Here is a 15639-nt window from a genome sequence, read left to right as displayed (position 1 = left end):
TTAGGTGAACAGTGTACGTAGGAAACAGATTATCTATTGTGTGGAAGAAATGGCAGGCAATGTCAACTGCAGTGGCTAAGGGCTACGTGGCTGTGTTATGTGTGGGGTTTTTGGTACGTGGATAGATGTTTGTATGCATAGTTGTACAGTGCAGCGGCAGTTGTGGGGTCTACAATATTGAGTGCATGGCTGGAGCCCCTGCACTGTACTGGGTGTAGTGAAGCGTGTAGGGCGTATGTACAAGCTGTGTAGTGTAATATAGGTGTGCTTTGCAAATTGTGGCATTGCTATGTGCATTGAAAAATAAGTGCATACATTGCACTGTGGACATTGTAGAGAAGTATGATACCAATAATTGCATACTGTTTGGATTGGGGAGGGCCTGTGCTGCATCGAATGTGAAATGTTGTAGTAATCTTTGCTGCATAATCTGTGGGAAAAGAGAACAGAACATGTTAGAGCAGGTTTTATGTTACTTTGCAGTCCACTACATTGCATATGTTTATTTACTTTGTGGACCCTCATAACTAGTACTTCATAAGTACTAGGCTTTCAACCAGTTTACTATGCAATGTGCGTAGTTCCTGTGTTTCTTTGCATAATCATTGGGTCTGGGGGAAAAAAATCCATGCTGGATAAAAAACCCTTCCAAATTTCTTTGCTGCTATGGTGCACAATGAATTACAGTAACGTTTGGAGTGGTTATAGCACTTTTTCAGATGTACTTTCATATCTGTGTGCATTCTGAAGTGGTAGTCTACCATTATGGGTTTCCGTAGTGATAGTTGCATATGCCTTGCAGTTGTACGAGTATTCTTGGAGAGATGGTGACTCATCTGAGTACTTGGTGGTTTCAGAGGTTACTGAGGATAGTTTTGAACCCTCATACTTAGTACTTTCCCTTTTACGTATCCTGTGGGAAATAATGCTACTGTGATTTGTGTACACGTATTGTTTGTATGAGTGTACTCATTGGGTTCATTGGACATACAATTGTCCAACACACACTTTAATGTATTTTTTCAATGCTTGTTGTATGCTGACAGTGTGGAAGGACTTTTTTTTTGTGCATTTACGAAGGTGCTGGGGAGTAAGGTATAGTAGGTTTGTACATCAATGACTACATTTTGGCTTCAAGAACATTTAAATAGGCATTTGCAAGCTATCTCTGCTTTGGAATGATGGAAGTATCATTGCATTCCCACCATGACCATTGCTTTATAATGTATGCAGTATAGTGGCCTCCACTGGTTATGTCGCCTGTGTGGTAGATTATGGCAACTCTTGTCAAGGTTTTCTTGTCAATTGATACCTGTCCGTGTGTGAAGGCAGTACGTTTGCAGTTGATTTTGGTTCCATCAGCATTGTATCTTAAGAGCATTAATATTACATATTGACTATGAGTGTATATGTAGCATCGAACGATTATCAGAACTGCACAACGTACATAATGTGCTATGGTTTGCATTTTGCAACAATTGCTGAAATGGAATGGAGTCACAGTTAGGTGACATACACAAAGCATTCGTCAGGGACTTGTTCCTGAATGACATCGTTGCAGAGACTGCATGTATGTTTCCACATGTAGGAAATGTGAAAGATTTCATTTATGAGTATGTTTTTCCTTTCCAGTATTTGTAGTAAGTACATTATAAATTCCTGTGGATCTTCTTGTGGGTTTGAAGTGAATTTCACCATTCCAGCACAGTAGTCTAATTCTTGCCTTATTCCTGAGACACTGTAAATATTGTCAGGATTACTTACTGCACTTCTGTGAAGGACGAGCATTTGCAAACACAACTGGTTTGCGCCATTTAAATAAATGTTTTCCACAATTGCTGGCATTTGCAATAGAACATTCATTGTTACATTTGCATAGCAATTAACACCTGTTGTATTGGAAAATTTGAATGGATCAGGTACTTCTGTGTCTGACTACTTTGATGGAAGGGTACGTGGTTTTTGCAAACACAACTGGTTTGCGCCATTTAAATAAATGTTTTCCACAATTGCTGGCATTTGCAATAGAACATTCATTGTTACATTTGCATAGCAATTAACACCTGTTGTATTGGAAAATTTGAATGGATCAGGTACTTCTGTGTCTGACTACTTTGATGGAAGGGTACGTGGTTTCTTTGAAGAGGCACTGTTTTTGTGTGTGGAGTTTGGTATGTCTTGTCTTTTTTACTCCTTTTGTCTGTGCTTTTGGTAGTTGATGTAGTATGCGTTGATTTCAATTGCTTTAGTGGTACTGTTGCCACATCATTTACAACTTCTGATTCAATGAGCCTTCTTTTCAAACCTTTGGGTTTCTGAGGAGCAGGGTACATTTTCAGATGGGGTGTGCACAGTGCACGTAGTCTATTGTACTCTATAATGCAAGGAATGTCTGCGCTGACTGCAGTTGCATCAAAATTCACTAGATACAGTCCTTCCAGTGTATGTAGCTGTGACAGTGCTACGTAGCTCATGCCTTCTTTAAAGACTGTGCTGCCAATATCAATCAATGCTTGATCTAAGGTTAGAGCTTGCGATTTATGAATAGTTTCTGCATAAGACAGCGACAGAGAAAACTGTTCTCTGCGTACATACATGTCTTTGAAAAGAAGGAATCGAGCTGTAGTGTGTCCTATCTTTTTAACTTGTGAAAGTTTGTCAAACTGGATGTTCGCAAATTAAATGCTGTTGTCCCGTGGGTATGTCTGGAAGTCTGGTACGAGAGTACGAGCTGGACAACAGGAGTAAAGCGATTAATTTGGTAAGCCAATTTAACAGCACTTCACTTTAGAATCCACCTAAGAGTTATCGCCCCGGGATTAACTATATTCAGGTTTCTCCTTCCCTCTTTTCCTTCTGGTGTCGACATGCAGCCTCGGTCTCGCTTTATCGCGGACTTACGAGTAACTAAAGTATTACGACCGACAAGGTAGAGTCAAGGCCCTCTTTGACTACCTCTGCCTACAGTCTGGGGTTGATCACGTATTAACCAATGGGGACTCCTCACTTAAGTAAGCAGCATTTCAGCAGTTACCTCTTTAACCCATCTACCGCATCCCACCGCAACGATAATTAGGTGGCTCTTCCCCATTTTGCTGTCTTCCTTACTCATAAGCCACTTTTATTGGCATAGCAGATTATCCCCTGCAGCCTGAACAGACGGACATCACAGCTTGCCGCTGCCTGCCGTGCACGTCACAGGAACTGCATCACTCGATACAGGGGCGGCATTTCTCCTGCATACACGGATTTGACATGTGTTAGTTAAGGCTGATATTTAGCAATATTGGTAACCCTCATAACCCGGAACAAAGGAGAATTATCCTAATATGTACTCTAACCGCGATTACATCTGATGACCTTCATTATTTTTTCAGAAATCTTAACCAGTTCGACACCACACCTGGACGAGCATTGTTGCCTTCCTTCACGGACACAGGAGCGCCGTACATTGCTGTTGTTCCCTTCTATTCCTTAAATTGAGTCATACTTGAAAATTGTTGGCAATCAACCTTCCCTCGTTTGTGAATACACAATGCTAACTAGCGGAGAGTCTTCCAGCTTTATGACAAGACATTCTCTCATAATTTGTGTGGATCAAGTTAATGACCATAGTTGATTAGTCTGCTTTTTACAAAATATACATTGAGACCCATGGACTATTGAGCTGTCCAGTGTCTCTCATCTGTCTAATCACCATGTTTGTCCTATCTTGTCACTTGACCAGCAAGTGGTGCCAATATCATTGACTGATTGACAACCACTATACTGACTAGAATAGGTTGTCTAGTTTGAGTTAAATCTTTTCTGACTTATAGTTAAAGTTAGAGGCCAGGGTGATGATTACCGACACCCTGATCATTTTCTTTGCAGATGATGAACTTTTATGCTGATTGCTCTTAGAAAACGGTGGACTAATTGCAGGATCCCAACATTTTGAGTCTACAACCTATTGGACTTTATCGTTGTTTTCAAGCTATAGCATTTTGTCTGTAGCCCAGCTAGTCTTTAGTTTTAGTTCTTTGGGTTTTGTTTTCAACAAAATGTCAAAATTCTAACTATGATTAGTCCCTGTAAGTAGCTGTTTTGGTAGACTGCAGACTATCCCTGATGAATTTGTTTAGTTTTGTTCACATAATCAGAAAGAAACATGTTGGGAAGTTATGAGAGAAGCATGAGAATTAGTAGGTTTGACTTTTGAGTAGACTGAATGCAGTGTTTGAAGTGATTTATGTTTCTACACTTTCACAACACAACACATCCAAATCTAGTATTTTTATAGCATCAGGCTTATAAACAGTCCTTGATTCACCACTTTTTTGTCGGCCTACTTACCATTTTTTCATTTATAGAGATAAAATCTTGCACTTTGTTGAGACTTAACTGTTTTATTGGAACGTTTGCTTTTTATGAGCATTTTTAACATTGTCTTGAGATAAATAAAATTATTTGCTATATTTCCCCATAATTGGTCTATGGTTTGTCTGTTAAGACTGGGGTTTTGATCCCCTGCAAAGTATTTGCGGTTTACTCTAGCAATAGAGACATTAGTCCTCTAGGCGAAGCCTTGAACAAAAAACATAATAGTGCTAAATTTGAGGATGTGCTAGTAGTGGGCGAGTTTTTCCACTCACCTCTCCTCTTTGTGTTTGTTTGGAAGCCAACTGTACCAAGTGCTCCATTAACTAGACCTTGCTCTACGTCAAGGTTATGCTTTAGCATTACTCTACAGTTCACATAATGTTAACATTTTCTCCAAACCAGCTGTGTTGGAGATAGCGTTTTCTAAGGCTTTTAGTCATGCTATGCCTTGTTGACACATAGGTATTGTCATACCGTGTACGTCCAGTTTGTCTGTGGCATGAATTTCCACTAGTAGTCGTTTTTCTTTTTTCAGCATTGTTGCACTGAATTGTGCACAGCTTGCTAGAGTTGGACATACTGGTGATATTTCTGTGCGCTAATTGTTCCATGACATCAGTAGCACGAGTTAAGCCTGTACAGCTCATGGATGCCTCTAGTATTGAGGGTAGACTGTGCCTCCTTTTTTTTTTTTTTTTTTTTAAGTGTTATCGTAGGTGACCGTCAGCAGACTGACGCATGTTTTGAGTTAGTTCTCTGTATTGGAAATGTTGCCAGAGATTTACATTCCCGATGCTTCCAAGACTTTTACGGCACGCTTTGTGTCCCAAGGTTTGGTTCACCTTTCACTGGTGTTTATTGAAGGAGATCTCTGAAAACAATTACATGTTTTCCTCCAAACAGTTCTTCGTAGTCTGTTTTGAGGACCTCTTGCAATCTGAGGTGAATGAAAGCCAACATTAGGTTGGAGACCATGCTCACCTCATCCATTAAGAATATTTTTATTTGTTTCAAAACTCTGCGTAGTTCCATAGCAGAATCTGCTGAAAATGTATAGTACTCAAATTTGTTTTGGTGTTCTACTGGAAGGAGTAGCAATCAGTGTAGAGTGACTCCACCTATGTTGCAGTCAGCCAAACCTTTAGGGGTGGTTACAACAGCTGAAAGATTGTTGTTTGTCAATTGTTGGAGGCATTTACTGATAATTTTTATTAAGAATGTTTTCCCTGACCCAGCTTCACCACTTACATATATCAGTACAGGTTTGTAGTTGTCACAGGTGCAAGTTTTACTTTCGTGCTGTATACCATGTTCAATTTGTTCACTTACTTCTAGAAAATTGTACGCTGCTCCTTGTTTAGTTGGGATTTCAGTACAGCCAACTCTTCGACAGATTGCTCATACTAAAATATGGTGGTGGTTGCTTCCGTCATGGCTAATTCTGCCTCATTTGCTATGAGTGACTGTCAAAGTGGTTCTTGGCTGCCTGTTACAGAAGGTTCACTGCTCTCAGAAGTGTCTACATTTAGTTGTGCTTGAAGTTCTTACTCTTGTTGGTGCTCATTGTCCAATATGCTATTGTGACGTGTAAAGTTTTCATCTATAATTGTACTTTCACTTGCATTGAAAGCATCTCCATAGGAGGCGTGGGTGGCTAATAAATCTTCTTTTCTCCATGGCTTAAAAAGCTGAAGTTAGCCATGTAGTACAGTTCTTTGTGTTGAGGAGTTTTTCATGACAATTTCATATGATTAATTAGGCTGCGTTTCGTAAGTTTCACCAGGCTGCCTTCACAACTTTCCACTCTGTATATACCTTTTTTCCTCATCTGTTTTAATGTTATTTTTGTATGCAAAGTTTTGGGCTATCTGGTACAGGAACAAGGCTTCTAAAGTAATACTCCTGTTCGGGTAGTATGTGTTTAATAAGTTGTTCTTCAAAATGTCCTGGCTGTTGGGATCGCTTTTGACTATTGTGTGTATGTCTTCGTACGATTTAAGTACTCTTTTTCTGGATGCAGCAGGACCATGGCTTGCCACACTAGGTTTTCAGATTTCCCATATAAGGCGGTGCCAGTTAAACGGTCTGTGGCTTCGTAGCAGCCACATTCTCTATTGGACAGCATTTTTATGCCAAAGCTGTACAATTTTTGTGCCAGTGTCTTGTCAGATATTATGTCATCCCAGAGTTCTTTGAGCTCTGTTTTCTCTGCTTTGGTTAAGTAGGCAGTGACATATCATGCAACTGCAGTGGAATTGTCTGCAATGTACTGTACATCAACATTAGCATTGCATAGGAGGACAATTATTGCATTGCAATCATTGATGTACTTTCATGCTTCGCTCCTTTTTATGCAGTATGTGTTCTTCAGAGATTTCCCTTTCACACTGTGTCGAACCGAAGACATGAAGCCGTTTACTTACCTTGTTGTTGAAAATGGTCTAGGGAAACCAAAGCGACATTTGGTGTAGTATTTGTCTCTGTTCTTATATTTGCGTCGACAATACTTGCCACACTTGTATCTTTGGAATTGCAAAATGTGTGCTTGTAAGTCACTATGCGTACTTTCCGAAGGGATTTTGCAAGTGACATATTTGTGAATAAACTGCAAAACAATTTCATCACTCTCCTCACCAAATTTAGGAGTATTTTTAATCCACAAAAGCATGTGGATGTGTGGTGCTCCTCTGGCTTGATATTCTTTTCTCCAAAAAAAGTGTTCCATTTCTCAGAGGGGAGGAAGTGCTTTATTGCAAATGAAGTGCAGCATGGCAAAGAAGCGATGATGGAAGTACTGTGAAACATTTACTGGTTCAAGAGAGCAACATATTCTGGTGTTTTCATGTCTACACCCGTTTTGTTTTTGTTTGCTATGCGTAGGAAAGTGTGCAAGTCTTCCCATGCATACTCTGGACAACTTAAAGTGGCAAGCCATGTGGGTGGGCCAAGGTTGCGTAGTATACTCCGTACAACTGCGTGCCGTCGGAACCAGCACTCTTTCGTACCACACATGTTTGCCAAAAGATTTGTAATACTTGACTGTAAAACTTTGTCCTTCTCTTGCACCTTTTGAAGTAGCTGTGTAGCAGACATGTTTTCAAAATGGGAACCTGTTTTCAATGTGTAGGAAACTCCAACATAGCGTTGCAAGTTCAATTTCAAAGAGGAGTTGGAATATGTACTCCATGTTCTGTCTAAATCTAGGGTCTTCAGAATACATTAGTAAACAGCGGTATTCTGATGCTGTTATTTGTGTGCATCTTTCATCATATCTTCCACCTTTTCCAAGGGGGAATAGTAGAGGAAAGGCTTGTGCTTCTACACTTTTTTCCCATATACTGATGGCGCTCCTTTGGCTTGCCGCATTTTATATGTTTCTAGTGCATCGTCTATGGTGTCTTTGGAGTGCATTGGGTGAATTGTATAGTGGTCTAAAATACTGGACGCTGCACTAGGATCTAGATGTTCAAATTGGCCAGCTGTTGAGTTGAATTATTTTGGTTGTTTCTCTTAGGTTTTCTTCAATGTTTATTTCCCTGTAGTTTTCATCGTTTAGTTTAAGGTATTGCAAAGCTTCCCTAACTTTGCTTAAGTCCACTAGTTGCTGCCAATTTATTTTGTCTTCTCTAGGTACACCATTTACCAGGATAATCAAAGATTTTTCTATTGGCCTTTGCACTCGTAGAGTGTCTACATTTTCTTTGAGATCTAATGGTAAATAAACTACTTTCTCACAAATGCCTTTCAGTAATTCGGTGGAAGGCAAATTTGCAGTTTTTGGTTGAAGTTGTATTATTGCTTGAAATGGGTTCACTGTTTGGGTTATAATGCTCTCATACAAATTAAGGTGCTGCAGTGCGTTTGGCAGTGGAAATACTTCCAAATTATTACCGATTGCGCGTGAAGGCCTTAGGTTATTGTCAAGTTTTGCAGTATGGAGGTGTTCATGATTTCATATTTGTTTTCAGCTATAAGGTACAGAGCTAATTGAAACCATTGGGATTCCTCATTGCCTTCTATTTTCTGCATTATATCTATAGTTTTGGTGCTCTTTCTATAGAAAGTTCTACGACAACACACACATACTTCGTTTGGCATTTCAGCAGATGTGCTTTTGAACTTTTGTATTTCTTTTCTGTATATGTGCTAGCTGCAATGTTGTCAGTACTGTAGTCTGGAAATGCTGTCATTTGTAAGTGTTCTTCTGTTCCACAATATTTCCTTTGGAAGTGCTCCATTTCTTCCAGCACTTGTTTGGCTGTACCGTGTAGGAGAATATCATTTAAATGTTGAAGTGCTAAAGCTGGACTTTTTGCATAGTAAAGTTTGTAAACTAGATTTCCGACTGTTGAATGGTGGGTTGCTAACATTTTGATACGGTTGAAGGTGCTTTTGCAAGCAGGTCCAGAAATACAGCCTAAGGAATGTACTTGTATTCCTGTGTAGTTGCACACTGGACAGGAGTCCATAGTTTGTAGTATTTTTCTTTTTCTTTTCTCATTGCCTTTGACATACTGATTGAGGAATTGCTGCAAAGATTTGATTAAGCATTGGCGAACGTTACACATTGATGAGCAAGGCCATTTGTATGTGAGGCGTGTTGGTTTGATGCGACGTCTAAGTTTGATCGCCACATTTCTGAAAGCAGTGTTTCTTCTTCCATTATGGTATCGTGTATCTTTTCATACCCTCGTCCACTCCGATGTAAGGCAATTTGGTTTGTTTGTTCTTGTTTGTAGGATTCTTCATTGAAGTATGGCTCTGCGTTGGTGGTGTGACTCCACTCACCTGTACAGATGTGGCCAAAGCTATCTATGCTGATATTGCGTTTGTTTCGAAGTAGTGCTTGTAAATTAGCTTCCAGGATGACCTTTCTGCTGTAGGTTTTGAGGGTTGAGTGAGATTTCTGCCCTCCATTTATAAGGTTCTGAAGGACTCTGTGGTGGAATTTGTTTTGTAAAATGAATTTCTTGGAACGCTTCTTTGTGGTAACGTTACCATTTGTAAGTGCTCTGTTAGCAGTAGTCTGGGTTGCACAGTTTTTAGTGGTTTTCTTTTCATTCTCACATTTTGACAGATGAACTACACTGTCATTACTGGTAGATGTATCAGTTTTCCTTAATGACTGGATTAGTTCTTCTCTTTGAACTTTCTGTAGAAGTTCTGCTTGCAGTGGATGGCTACTTTCTATGTTTTTATGTTGCGTGGCTCTATTTCTGCGTTGCTTTCTAAGGAGTTGCATTTTGGTAGGCATTGTGTAGTAGCTGTTGGCGAAGAAAGGGAAGTATGGGTGAGCAAATTTTCAAATGTATATGTGTGCAATGTGCATGAGTGGGTCAATAGGAAGATTGGCATATAAATGGAAGTGGGTCACTGTAATGGCCTCTAACTTTTGGTTGGGGACAGTATCTTACTATGTGGGGATTAGTCTAATGGGGGCGACATAAACACTGAGCATCTGTAGAGGTGTCATGAGTAACAATTAAGTACATAATGGTGGATTGCCGCAAATCTTTATGCTACAATACAACAATAGTGCGCTCTTGTAGTAAGACGTACAACACTATGATGGTATTGTACTTACTTTGTTGCTTAGTGAGAGTAGGTTTATTGCAGGTTGCATTTTGAAGTGCACACGCCAGTGGCTTTCCAGAGGGAGGTGGGTACTGCACCTGTATAAAATGATGGTAAGAAAAAATGTTGGCTAATGGCATAGTTCTTACATTTGTACAACACATTCTTTAAAACTATAGGGGGATGTCTTGGCAGGAAGAGAAAGTGTGTGTGTATAAATGGAAGGCTTACAATATCAATGGGGACTTGGGAGCATATGCATGTTTGTTAAGGGGGTAGGTGGGATATTTGGGAGTGTATTGTATGATGTGTTATTAAACACGTGTGTGTATTAGTGTAGGACTATTTACTTTCAAAATGGAGTACTTTGCATTGTGGAAGGATGACAAAAAGGTGCGTAAAGATGTACAGAGTGCAAAGCAGAATGTTTTTGTGTGTGCATTTGCATGTACTTCTCTGCATATATATGCTTGCTATATGAGTGGAGTAATTGCTTCCGGTGTTTAATTTCCTTATGCGCATTTATGAATGTTACTGTTTTTTTTTTTAAGTACTGTTGTAATCTAAGAAGTGTGAAAGGTAAGTGGCTGGAAACTGTTGTTATGCATGTAATGTATGCACTTGGCTTAGTTTGGTGGTATACTCTGATCCTTTTGTGTGCGATTTTTACAAATTTGATAAGGAGGTGCGTTAATGGGGGAAAGCATCGTAAAATTGACGGAACAAAAGAACAGAGTAACCGTTTCCATAGAACAATGGCTGCTATGGGCAAATGGCAGCTTTGCCACCATCTACCACTGCAGGAGCCATTTCATGGTAGGTGATGGGAGAAATAACAGTGGGAATTTTGAGTACGTTATGGAGATTCAGTGCCAGGTACCCTGTTGCCACGAACTTATAACACAGTTCCAAATGTACTGTACAAAAAGTAGAAATACCTACAAGGCGTGGTGATGGATAGCGATACCGATGTATGTGGATGAAGAACTCGTAGATCGTTTTACAGTACTTTCCAGTGCAGGTGCTTTTGATTTACAGGACACTTGAACTCTGCGTGTTTAACGGTTGGTATAGACTGTTCAACAGAGGTGATAGCGTTAGATGCAGAATTCTTGATGTAATTGGTGGATGCGTATGTGACTGTGTAACAGTAGCCAATGAGGGAGTGCTGGGAAAAGACTACTGAAAAGAGAAGAAGGACTGGCCCTGTTTTTACTAGGGCGCGGCCCTCGCAGTAGTTGGGGAAACCGCACGTGCTACATGCTGTCCTTAATGTACTTGCCATGGAAATGGGACTACGGATTATCGAATCAGGTGTATGTCTGCTTTTCTGTTCCATGCTAGGATGCTCTTCTGTGCCCATGAGAACCTTAGTGCTTCTAGTGTGACGTTTGTCAGTCGAGCTGATTTTTTTTCCCCCTATTGAAATTAGTCATCTGTTCCATGATATAAAATGGAGGTTGCAGACACTTTGTAATAATGTAAAGAGGAAAAAAAGAGAGCAATCCCCAACAACTACCACACAAAAGGGTGTTTTTTTACACATCGCTTTACAAAAATAAAAAATAAACAATGTCCAGAACTACCAACAAAGCGGCCATTCTCTATGATGCTTCAAATGTGTTTGCGCAGCCCCCCACACAGGACAATATGTTTGCGAAAGCCATGCCATTTGGAGGTGCGCACGTGCTACATCCGGGTCTTTTCAGGATGGCTGGAATGGAAATGGGACTGCAGGAGTTGGGATTGGTTAATACGATTTCCTGGGTGTGGTGTGTAGCAATAGATTGTGCCAGAACGTGTGTTTGCAAATAGGAGTGGAGATGGCTACGGGTATAGTTGTGCCATTCAGTAGGCGGACTATATGGCTTTTGGGTGACTCCTGGATCCATTGAGTACAAGGTTACGCAGAATGCTGTGCACTGGCAGCCCAACCTGCGCTCCATAATGTGCACGGGTACAGAATACGTGAGATGAAGTGCCTCCATGTGGGTCCTCTTTGTGCCAGTTTGGCGACGCTTGCTCATCCAGACATAATTATTGTTCATTGTGGAGGGAACAGTTTAGGACATGTTATCCGCATCTCACTGCAGTTTACGATGGAGACATTTCGGCAACTCATGGAAATGTTTCCAAAGTCGCACATCATTTTTTCTAGCATTGCACAGAGACAGACGTGGCTGCATTCTTCCTTGTGTGGGCCACAAATGGACAATGTGCGGCACAATGTGAACAAGGCTTTTTGCTTTTTTGCGAGACGTTGTCATGTTCTCCTTCCACAATGAAAACATTACGTTTCATAGTAGCAACAATAGGACTTCATCCGACTGATGTTGGCAATAAGCTGTTTCTGCGTAATATCAAAAATGCAGCGCAGCGCTTCCTGCAAGTTTAGCAAGCATTTTCCCTATGGGTGTTCACCACTTCGAACGTTGCAAACACAAACAGCACAAAAAGGCTCTTTTCAGAGCCACCACTTAGTTTTGCGATTGCGTACAATGTTTGATGGAATCCTGCTGCTCATTGTTGACAACCCTGTATTCTGCGCTCATAGGCTGCGCCACCGCCTGCATGCTTTCATTCAAGTTCTATTGTTTAACAGTGCAAGGTGGCTCTGAAAAGAGCCTTTTGTCCCCCCCCACCTTTCCGGTTGTGTTGCATTTTTCCTGTTGTTATAAGACACGTCACAGAAGGGCAGGAATGAAGGGAGGTTTGTCAAAGTGTACCAACCACAGGGATAAGAAATTGCATGTGGAGAGCAGAAGAAGTGGGGTGGACCTCACTTGGGTAGGGGGCACTCTTTGTCATGCTCCCGGACCGAAGCCTCAATAGCACTTCAAATTGTTCCCCCCTGCACAGTACCGTGATGCAGTACATGCACAATCCAGTGACCTTTGAAATGTATGGGTCTGTTGCGGTGTGTATGGCCTGCAAGGCTGGTTGGTTGGTTGGTTGCGGGACGCGCTGGCCCACTGCAGTGTCCCTAGTGGTAGCAGGAGCAGATACGGAGGATGCTGTAGAGGAAAGTAACCTAGAGCCTTCTTGGAAGGGGACAACCCTATGAACAGCTGCCTTGTGGTTCGATTTCAGGTGCCGCTGCATGGAGGGGTGCCATAGCTGTACAATTTGTTCAGAAGAAAGAGTCCAGAGGAGTTTACTTAATTAACCAAGTATCAAAAGAATTGAATTAATTGTGCCCGATACAAGATTTGAATAAAGAAATTAATCGTAATTTAATCTGCACTTAGCATATTGATTACATTGCAGGAGAATTAAGAACATAGTGATCTATGCAATTCATACAATTGACAATAAATTATTCACTCATTCGTCCACATACAACCATCATGCATACACATTCCATACAGTCCAACAATACATATATGGTAAACCCTGTTATAAATCATAGCTAGCAGCTTTTACATTTTAGGTAAAGTGCAATCAATGTACATGACCACTATAGTTGTCATAAAAAGTGGTCTACTCTAGGGGTGGGTCAATTAGATGTCAAAACATGACCACATCCCCAATTTTCTCAACCGGTTTCGACGTTTTTTGGATCATTTATCAACTTCTTCATCAGGAAGAAACAAGTTTTACAATCTAAAAGAGAGAGAAACATACAAAATAACTATGAGGCCCTGACTCTCAGAAAACACAATGCACACTGGACATTGGGTTTCCTGCGTCTTTCAGAGATACATACGCCGTAGCTGTACAAGCCAGGTTTTCCGCGACTGAGAACTATGTCGCACTCAGTGCATTTTACCTGGTTTGCACGAGATTTGGGCACATCTCCAACGGTCGTAAATAGTTTCCATACCCACGACTCACGCTGGCTGCAGGCAATGGGGATTCCCGCTACTTTATCCTCATTTCCTTTTTGATGTCCATCCACATTAGGACTCCCGTTTCCTTGCTCAGGACCTTCAGCAGAAGGTGTTGGTGGTGAGGGTGTGGGTGCTCCCGAGTCAGAGGTAGTAGCAGAAGCCCTGGTGGCCATTACTTGGAGAGGTACTTTCCAGGCACAGAATTGGTCAGAAATCAATTACTGTATGAACCAATATGCACTGCTGCTCTTCCCTGGAAAGCCAAACACGGATTGCAGCACAGTTGTGGGGTGTGCCCTTTTATAGGACTGTTGTGGAGCATGTGCAACCGGAAAGTGGCCCTAAATCTTTCCCTACAATAACTACATGCAGAAGGAAGAGTGTAGGACCTCTGTAAGGGTGCACTATCACTAACACTCACTCCATACATTGCAGAAAAGAGTCCTTTTTCTATGTGTACAGATCTGGATCGTGCCTGCCTAATAAGGGCCCACGCGCAGTGTGGTTCTGTTACCATGGTGACATCGCCATTGTTCTCCATTTGGACGCCTATCTGCGGGACGCATATTGGCCGGAATACTTTGTGGCCACATGCATAGGTCTCCGACAGATACCCTTGCCATCCCCGGACTACTTAAATGTACGGTGCACGTGCACTGAACATTTCTACATAAGCTTGGTGTGTGCATGATACAGTAGGTGGACTGTTCATGTGCAGGACGTGGGTGAGCGCTTCCACCTATTAAAACTACATCACACGTTTCTTTGTATATCTTGGCCAGGGGCGGTGTTACCAGGTGTCACAGGACGAGATACAACTGTGCGGTGCGACCGAGAAACGTACGGTCCCACAATTACTTAGAGGAGGTTCTGTGCATGCAAACATGCAGCCCGTAGTGGTGTCCTACGGATGCTTCCATTGTGATTGCGCATAGGGCAGCCAGGTGCGGCGGTCGTACGGCTCCTCCATTTCCTTCACTTGCGATTATCCCCAACAGTGCAGTGCCCTTCACAGTTACAATGGGCTTCTTAAAACAAAGGAAAAGGCACATATAAATTCAGTAACAATTTACATATCAACCTTTATTAGCACACATTCATAGCCACTATTCGGAAAGGGAAGGGGGACCAGAAACAGATACATACACTGGGGATTTCGGCATTTCTACAAGTTGGTGGTGAAGGAGGGATTGAGGTCTCATCGAAGCGTCTCTCAGGGCACGCAATTTGCGGGGATGGAGAATGGGGGGCTGGGAAATGGGGAAGGTGGGGCAGTGGTATCTTATTTTCTCCATAATATGTTCTTCTACAAACAATTTCAAGGCGGCAAAATAGTTCAGCAATTCATCCATTTTGGCGCCCAGGCAGTCTACTTTTATTTTTACAGCGTTTCCTTCAGTTTCTGTGGCCGTATGTTGCTGTGGAAAAGGTGCTGCTTCTGGTGTACTCCTTTGTATTGCCGTTTGTTCTGTTAAAGAAAAAGAAATATGTTTAGTATACATGAAGCAATATATTGTAAGGGTGTTACTTTTCACACTGAATTCCCCATCTATGGGGTCACTATGGTCACTCATTTCGTCATGTGGGAAATTCTCCTCCAGCCATTCTAGGGTGCTTGCCCTTGCAGTAACTCTTTCCCTTTTCACAATGTGGCAGGTATCAATGGGGTTATCGTCCTCACTCATTTCTTCATGCGGAAAATTCTCTTCCGGCCATTCTAGGGTGCTTGCCATTGCTGTGCACAAACAGAAAATATATTTTTTTCCTACTATTGTACACTACCGGACCTGTGCAATTATAATATAAACTTTAGTGCACTTACCACGTTGCTCTCCGTAGTTGGTGTCCCTAACGCTGCCTCTTCGTCCTTTGT

General features: G+C 41.5%; 1 protein-coding gene across 2 annotated transcripts in view; it reads right to left on the bottom strand.

Moving 5' to 3' along the window:
* MPI (mannose phosphate isomerase) overlaps nt 1–15639 on the bottom strand; it is a 404206-nt gene that overhangs the window by 83064 nt on the left and 305503 nt on the right. Inside the window, exon 8 of one of the 2 annotated variants that reach the window (XM_069624515.1) lies at nt 14824–15234. The exons of the other annotated variant lie outside the window; for it this stretch is intronic. Within the exon in view, the coding sequence (XP_069480616.1) occupies nt 15148–15234 (87 nt within the window). The 3' untranslated portion in view covers nt 14824–15147. Of the gene's footprint in view, nt 1–14823; nt 15235–15639 lie in introns of those variants that run through there. 2 annotated transcript variants of the gene reach the window in all.

This window comes from Ambystoma mexicanum, chromosome 11 (genome assembly GCF_040938575.1).
Source record: "Ambystoma mexicanum isolate Mex_15411 chromosome 11, UKY_AmexF1_1, whole genome shotgun sequence".
NCBI lineage: Eukaryota > Metazoa > Chordata > Amphibia > Caudata > Ambystomatidae > Ambystoma > Ambystoma mexicanum.
This window is presented reverse-complemented; position numbering and strand designations above follow the sequence as displayed.